The 9,142-nt window shown below is 36.3% G+C and overlaps 1 protein-coding gene across 1 annotated transcript in view; it reads right to left on the reverse strand.

The window, feature by feature from the left end:
* Positions 1-3,713: 3,713 nt before the first annotated feature.
* Positions 3,714-9,142, reverse strand: part of loco (locomotion defects) — a 245,590-nt gene continuing 240,161 nt past the window's right edge. The window contains exons 9-11 of the mRNA XM_069817876.1: positions 8,584-8,740; positions 8,336-8,427; positions 3,714-6,746 (exon numbers count right to left, since the gene is read on the reverse strand). Of these exons, the coding sequence (XP_069673977.1) occupies positions 6,081-6,746; positions 8,336-8,427; positions 8,584-8,740 (915 nt within the window). The 3' untranslated portion in view covers positions 3,714-6,080. The remainder of the gene's footprint in view (positions 6,747-8,335; positions 8,428-8,583; positions 8,741-9,142) is intronic.

Raw genomic sequence — 9,142 nt, forward strand, 5'->3', positions numbered from 1 at the left:
ATGGTTCTTATTAATTTTACTTTAGAATCCTAGAAGAATTTCACATGCAGTTAATCTACAAGTTTCAGAAGCTGGGAATAAATGTAATTCTTTCTGCTCCTTACAACTGAATCATGGCCCTGATCACGTATCATGGTTTGAAATAATATAATTTTTCGTATGTGGGCAGTTAATTCAATTCATTCCTAAATATATTTATGCATCATTGGAACTCTATACTTCCTGTGAGAAGAGTCAAAATTAGTAGCTTCAAAATTGTAAGGCATACTTCGTAGGGTATACTGTATTGTTGAACAAATAATCTACGCTTTTGTCATTAAATCTGATCTTCTAAGATTTATCAGCCATTTTCTACTCCCGAAAGAACAAACAAAATACAAGATAAGATGGACAAGTAAAGACAAATAACTTGTGTTACTTTAAAGAAAAATATACACCAATTGTACATGTATTTAAACTGTTCTTCCTGACATACAAATAGGTAACTGATAACTAGACTTCGTGGAATTGCCACGAGAATCGTAAGGTTTACTGCGCACGTGGTATAGACTGTATGAGAAGGGAGAGTGCAACGAATGGAGTATGCCTCTTATGTGAACACTGAGCAGTATACTGCGGTTACAATAAAACCTGTATCCTGCATTCAAGAAATATAATGAATGATCATTGAAGTAGCAAATATCTAAACATGTAAATACACAATTATTTTATAGTGAGATATATTAACTCTTAAATGTAAGATACGCACATCATCCTTGCATATTGCATTGCAGTTAAGAGTTACATACATTTTGAGCAACTGCAAAGTGAACCTCCTCCGAGGTCACTTACACAGTTTTTATATTAGGAAAATGTACGTTGAACAACACACGATGTAATAGGTGCATATTTTACAAAAAATGGTTTGTTCTTTAACACTAAAATACTTAGTACCAAATTCCTCTATAAATACACGCAATTATGAAGTATTATATCGCGGCATGTTTGATTGAATTCTTGTCTGCACTGAACAAATGTTAAGCTTTGACTATTCCAACCACAGTAATGCAAAAACAAGTGCTAACATAGGTATACATTAGCTGTAGCTGCTCTATCTATTTGGACCGGTCACATCTCTTAACATGACCTACTTATACTACGAGACCGGGCGGTCGCTCACCTCCTCTATACTATCAACATCGACAACCTGATTGCATGCTGCATGTGGCAATTCAACGAAGTCTACTGATAACTAATAAATGTTTTATAGAACACAATATGTAGGCTACTTACAATGTGATTTATTGGTTATGACTGAGTTATGATTTTCAGATAGGCCTATACACTTACCTCTCTTGGTCTTTAGGGAATCTCAAGAACGACAAATTCGGAGATTTAAACTTGTTGTTACTGCAATTTTCGTCATTGCACACATTGCCTTTGTTCCGATGCATGATTAAAATGTTATTATAACATCTCGCATCCCTTAAAAGCATGTGCGGACTATATCAACCCTACAACCTGTGCCTTGCCTGCCGCTTGGGCGCTAGTGTCGCGAATGTTGGCAAAAAAAAAAGTGTTGAAATTGCGCGACTGTATGTATTAGACTGTGGTATTCACAGTTAGGCGACTGTAATTGTGATTATTTACTGACCATGAGAAATGATTCAGGTAATGCAGAGACAATGAATTGATGATTATAAGTTCATAGGCGGATCCTCCCAAACTTGTCTGGACTCTTTTTTCTATTAACGTTAGAAAACATTGAATTCAAAAGATCTTTTTTGCTTTTGTTTATGATTAAGTTTCTGTGCTTAAATTGATGAATTAAATGTCAGATCATGTGCCTGGACTATTAATATTTATTTTAAATTTCTGAATGTATAAGAATTTCTATACATCATTTGAAGAATGGAAGCATTGTAATGTTTCTTTTGTAACAGCCTGTACTCATGTGTTTTCGTTTCATTTTCAGTTCATTTTTATTTGTCCATAAAAGAGTTAAAACCATAGGACTTGTCAATGAGAGAGAAAGAGAAAAAACAATAATTAAAATAGATAAAAACACAATAAATTAGGACCAATGTAAACTCATACGCATGTCATTTAAATTGTAGGGACAGAGGTTTGTTAAAAGATATATCTTAAATCATTCGTATTCTTAATTTCATGCGGCAAACCATTATATATTTTTAAGCCATAGACCATATACGTTTTGTTGAAACTTGTCAATCGATGTGTTGGAATATTAAAATTTTCCTTAAAACGAGTGCTGCAATAATGAAAATCACTATTTCGGTAAAAATGGTTCTTATTAGAATGTATTAATTCCATAAGCTTAAAAATATATAAAGCATAAACTGTTAAAATATTAAAACTCTTAAAATATTACCTACATGATGTACGATTATCAATACTGCCATGCATCTCACATGTTTCTTAGCAATAAAAACATCACTCATCTTCGAACTTGACCCCAGAAGCATATACCATATGATAATATGGATTCTACTTCAGCATAATAAAAGGACTGTATGGTTCTATGATACAAACAAAATTTCTAATTTGGTAACAGACAACATTCATTTTCTGAATCAGGTGTGAACAGTGTAATTTCCAATTCAAATGTTCATCAAATATTAGAAGTTTGCAGGTGTTCAGGCCGTCACTTGGAGAAATATGAATGTCCATTTAATCTTTCTTGCTGTTTTAGTCTTAATATATTCATCTGCAAGTGTGACCAGTGTTCATTTCCAAAGAAAATGAATAGTGTTCAATATCTTTTACAAACAAATTTTTCAGTTTTAATCTTGAGAGATAAGTGTAAAATAAAGAAACATGGAAGGCTGTTACCTCAACTTGCAGGGCTTTCAATGTAAAAAAAATATATATGAAATAAACAGCTGGATTTGTGGTTGTGAATCTACAAATAAATTATTTTGTTTTCCATGCCTGCTACTTGCTAAGGGTAAAGATACGAGCTGAACGTGCACTGGTGTATCAGATTTAAGCCATTTGACACAGAAAATTAAGAAGCATGAGGAATCTATTGCTCATAAGAATACTTGCCTAGATTTATCAGTCCTTGGAAGAACAGAAATTAGGCAACAGCTTAGCTCAGCTTTCAGGCAGAATGATAACATAAGGAAAAATTGTCATGTTCTTTCACAGATAATTCATCATCACCAACATCAGGCCCATTTTAACGCAATATATTGAAAGAACTAGTATTTTTTTAATTTTTCAGAAATGAGGTATTGTTTAAATTGTTGGAAAACTATGCAATATCATAAAAATAGTGAACCCCTTGCCATTTTAGTCACGAACCCTTCCCTCCCCTTTGCGCTGGATGCTCTCCTCCCTGCGTTAAACCAGATATCTGCAGTAGCATTACAGTGCTCATGGTAAGATCCATGACGTGCATTGAAGTCTGACATGGTTGCTCTACAGGGAAGCACAAGAACTAATGTGAAACCAAACTCCAGCCATTTGAAAACAACAATAATAATATACGTATATAGCTAAAATATACTTACCATAATTTGCAGCTGATCTTCCTGTCAATACTTGTCTTCTTTTCCATTAGAAATGTTCTGTGAATAAAGAAATTTGAGAGCATGCTCTCAGGAGTCTATATTTATTAATGTATCATTCTCCATTTTGTAATGGTCATATCAATATTTATATTAAAAATACTGACATGATCTGGCTACACAAAATAAAAATAGCCTGAATTCGTTATATATTCATAAATATTTTATTACAAATAATTGTACAGAAATGGTCTTCAAATCATGTATAGCATACAAGATAAGGCTCCAACCGATTTCTATACATCACAGGCCTATATACAGTCGTGTGAATAAAAGACTTGGTCCCTTGCAACCCCAAATATCTGGCAATTAAATTGTTCGTAAGTAGCACATCCCCAGTTGTTAGCATATTATTACCCCAAAAATAATGCACCTACTTTACCCACCCCTTGTGCCCATCCTTCTACAGTTTATATCAAAAAGAAGCCCTGTAACAACAGAACTCCATTAAACATGGTCCAGCAGAGAGATCCAACATGATGACACAAACCATAACAATAAAATATCTTTTTTAATTCCTCAAAACACTGAACCCATTTCATAATACAAAGTCAAATCAAAATATCAAGTCATAAACTGCTATAAATTGTGTATCACATAAATATAATTGTGTATACTTTTTTCTTTAAAATTTAATATTTTTTATCAAAATATTGTCAACATTTCGATTATTAAAAGACACTATTGGTATATTTCATTAAAACATTTGCTGTTTACTTTTTTCAACTTAGAACTAAGTGGTTTTATGCTTCTTTTTTTTGTTTTTTGAACAATTCAGAATTGAAGCCAGAACATAACTCTTTCCCCAAACAGACTGTAGATGGCTGTATCACAGTTAAAAGGAAGCATTTTCTACGAATACTGAAAATTCTTATATACATTTCAACTGGTAGAACAGATTCCAGTTTAACTGGTGCCACATTGTATGTGACTTCAAAAATACTGCTGTAGTATTCATATGAGAAACATGTAAAAACTGGTTCCTCACCGATTACTTCTTTTAATATCTCTTCTTGTACAATATTTATATTACTTGTAAGGATGAAATGATATGTACAATATGCGTGTATGAACAGCTGCTTGTGTATGGACACTAATCCATTCTACAGTAAACTCTTCTAGTAAAATCACAGTAGGGCAATAAGCATCATGAAGCCACTATACCATGGCATACACAATTCAATCACATACACAAAGAGTGCACTCATTTGAGGTAGAGCACCCAGTGTGTAGAACTGAGGTCCCACGTTTAAACCTCGGTGCTGGAGTGAATTTTTCTCCATTAATAACAAATGGTAATCATAACAGATAATTTTATAGGCTCAAAAATAATCTTTACTAAAATTAATGTATTACTTGTGTTGTGTGATGTTTTTTTAAAGAAGAAACTACGTAGTTTTTATGTTATTTTGTTATGATCATGTGATTGAGAAATAAGCTTCACATGGCTGCAGTTTCAACAGTTGGCATCATGAAATACGAACAAGTGATTTTTTTAAACAATATTCAATTATCCGGCAAAATCTCATATCCGAAACTAGCTAGATCCCTTTGATGCCAGTTAAGTGGAATTCTACTGTAACTAGATTAAGTAATTTATTTACGGTCAGTGTCTGTTGATTTACTCTGCAATGACAGAGAATAGATTTTGCTTTATAACAACTGGGGAATCTAAATTGATTTTAAATTTCATAGTATTAAACAATAATTATTATTGTCTTTTAAATATATCTCATGTAAGCTGTGGGAAAATTTACCACGTGTTCCAAAAACTTGACACCCCACCCCTCATATCTTAACCCCTCAACCCAGTATTTAGAAGTCTCGGCGCTAAGCACTGAAGCGGTATTTAAATCCCCTTGTATAATTACATTTACATGACATTACTCTTTTATTTCTATTTTCGAAATGGTTAAACGTAATATAACCATATGGCAGTAAAAACCAGACTCTCAGCAATACACTCGAAAAAACCGCATGAAAATATCTTAACCCTTCAATCCGGTATTTAGAAGTCCCGGTGCTAAGCGCTGAAGCGGTATTTAAATCCCCTAGTATAACAACATTTACATGACATTACTCTTTTATTTCTATTTTCGAAATCGTTAAACATAATATAACTGTATGGCAGTAAAAAAACAGACTTTCAGCAATACACTCGAAAAAACCGCATGAAAATATTTCAAATAGATTACGAACTGTGACCGGTTTTGTGCAATTGTACATGACGCGTACACGTGTATGTAAAACAGTCACAGAACTAACCTATGGCAAACCCGCTATGACACTGAAGATATGTGAATAACTTTTCAGATTGAATTGTACAGAATGAGTCCATGCTGTGCTTCTCCCTATACTTCTAGATCTGTATACATTATTGCCATACTGTGGTTTCACTTATAGAGCTACTGTATTCCATGCCAGCCCATGCTGCTACCTGTTCACTTGGTAACACATACAAGGCAGACTGTGGCGGGCATAGCTGAGAGTCACGTCTGCTTCTAGCAGTCAAACAAAGCTGCTGCTAGGCTGGTCCAGGTACACAGCTCTCCGACTTCTACAAACACGAACATCGCGTTTTGCTTCCGAGGGTCTGAGGAACCTGGAGTTGGCAGCCTCTGCAGGTGCCCTGAATGTCGGTGGATTGCTGGAACCTACCGCACTGGTGCCAGACCCCCATAACGAAGCTTTGACAGGAAGATGCTTAGGTTTAGGAGGTAGAGGTGGGGGATCGCTATACTGCCGTGGCCTATTCGAACCCTGAGTTAACTCGTCGCTGGAGTCTCCACATGTTAGCGTCGCTTCAAGTGGGTTCAGCTCTACTAACGTGTTATCGAGTGACGAACTGGGGGCTGAGCTCTCGCCCCGCCGTGCTTTGTCTGACTTCCCAGGGTCAGGACGCCGCCCCAAGAAGTACTCCTCAGCCTGGCGAGGAGAAGGGATCACACCCTCTGTCACGAAGCTCTGGTCCAACAGACGCGTCACGAGAGCACCTGGTGTCGTGGGGGTTTTGTCAGGGCGGAACCCACACTTGCCCCCACTGGCCCCAACTGGTAGACTCTCTTGACTGCTGCCTGCAGGAAGGTCTGTGGGCTCATAAAACTTGGAGGTACTCTCGTCCCCTCTTCGCAGCTTACGGAACTTCTTGCCCGTCTGTGGGGCGTTCTCCTTGTCCTGGAAGACGTCAAATCTGCCATTACAATTATTTCTACCAGGCTGTACACTCGTACTTATTTTCTGGAAAAGTGACTCCCAAACTTTTCAATTTGCTGGCAGTTTTCATGCAATTGGTAACCTAATGGATCATCTACGACTGTAACCAGTGAAAGCTGTTGTGTAGCATTTGAGTCATACACTTCACTGCAGCGGCAATTCCTCCATGAAGGATATGAGGATGATCCTATAGTTTATTTTATTTTTTATTTTAGTTGGTTATTTTACGACGCTTTATCAACATCTTAGGTTATTTAGCGTCTGATGAGATGAAGGTGATAATGCTGGTGAAATGAGTCCGGGGCCCAACACCGAAAGTTACCCAGCATTTGCTCATATTGGGTTGAGGGAAAACCCCGGAAAAAACCTCAACCAGGTAACTTGTCCCGACCAGGAATCGAACCGGGCCACCTGGTTTCGCGGCTAGACGCGCTAACCGTTACTTCACAGGTGTGGATTCCTATAGTTTAATTTCATGCTCTGAGAATAGAAAACATTTTAATTGCACATTTTGATTTCAATGCATCCCGACGTAATAATTTCCTTTAAGCTTCCATTTCTGTCGTGAGTGTCGCCACTGCACAGCTCAGAAATAATTTCCGAGGAACAACCAAATATCTTTACAGCAAACGATATTTCTAGCAGTGAAGTTAGTGGACAGGGGGAGAGTGCAGAGGGAGGGGTATGGCTTGAATTTAACCATGTTTGAGGATATGGCCATGTATCCTAATACTACGATCCTTCTTTCTGGGTGGTGGAGACTGTCAGAGACTACAATAAAGAATTTTCATGGTACCCTTATTTATAGCCTCCTTAAATGCAGTTCATTGGTCATTTTAAAAGAATAGAATAAACGAAGTAATAAATAATTTAAAATGATATATATAAAAAACAAAATTAATAAAAAACAAAATTACATAAAAATAAATAAAATAAGCTATAATAAATACAAGAAATAATAGGACTTTCAGATGATAGGACACCTGAAAGAATATCTGAAGTTGTATTTGATCATTAGAAGAATTTAACTGAAGCAAGAAATTAATTGCGCAAATGTACGACGGAACATCGGTAAATATTGGGCAGTACAATGGCTTAGGAGCCATAATCGGAACTAAAAAGGGGAGGAGAATCGAACTTCACTACTAATAAATTGCCAGTTCCAGAATGGTGAGTCAAAGACTAACATAGGCCTTTCAAATACTGGGTATAAGAGGAAAATTCCTATATTAGAATTAAGAACAATGTGAGAGGTTCATGTGGTAAAAACTGCATTAGTTATGCTTGACAGAGGCTGAGAAAATGGGGTATAATTTAACAGGGATAGGGTGTTTGGAACCTCCATCCATAATTAATTTTCAAATTTCACTTTTACAAGTTATGTTGATAACTTAACTGGATGAGCAGGAATACCGGTAATATGTACACAATTTATATACCAGGACTCTAACAAATGAGGGAAGGGTAGTTCGAATTCCTATTATTTCCAAAGGTTTGTTTATTCGTAACTATAGACAATAATATTATGCAAAAGAAGTATTGAAACTTACCTTCAGAAAGTCTGGAAGTTCGAAGTTGATTTCTGTTCCTCTTTGATCTTCCAGCCTGCTTCTTTGTGCTCGTTTCAGACCTTCATAAAGTTCTGCAACAAAAGACGAAGTAAAATAGTTTATTTCTTAGAAGTATATAGCGTTGCAACATTCTTGATTTCATAATTACAGCATGTCTCATTTCCCATCTCATACATGAATGTTTCAGGCACTTAAACCTATTCCATATGGTGTAGTTTAGTTCTCACCATCACTTTCAGAACGCCCCTGAAGTTTAACTCCTACCTTCCACTTTGCTATGAGTGGAGGCTTAGGATTTGAAGAAGTGGCTGCACCTTTTGACTCACTTTCATCTCCCGTGTGCTTGCTGGAATTTGTCGCTTTCTTTCCTTTCACTCGAGATTCCTGCAACAGAATTATAAATGTGAAGCTCATGGAAGTTTATTAAGAAGTGTAGAGGGGTAGGACTCCTTATACACATTTTTTTATCATGGATATCAAACCTATGACATACTGATAACTATTTTTATCTGCTAGATAATGAATCAGTTTCACTTCACTTAATATAAGATTGAATGGACCCCGGATGGTACCATATTTTCTCGAATACCCCGAGCATTTTTCTCCCGAATATACAAGTAAAAATACAGGTGCGCAGTTTATTCGAAATGAATATATATCTCTCTCTCTCTCTCTTCTCTCTCTCTCTCTCTCTCTCTCTCTCTCTCTCCTCTCTCTCTCTCTCTCTCTCTCTCTCTCTCTCTCTCTCTCTCTCTCTCTCTCTCTCTCTCTCTCTCTCTTCTCTCT

The sequence above is a fragment of the Periplaneta americana genome, chromosome 2, assembly GCF_040183065.1.
Source record: "Periplaneta americana isolate PAMFEO1 chromosome 2, P.americana_PAMFEO1_priV1, whole genome shotgun sequence".
NCBI classification, from domain to species: Eukaryota; Metazoa; Arthropoda; class Insecta; order Blattodea; family Blattidae; genus Periplaneta; species Periplaneta americana.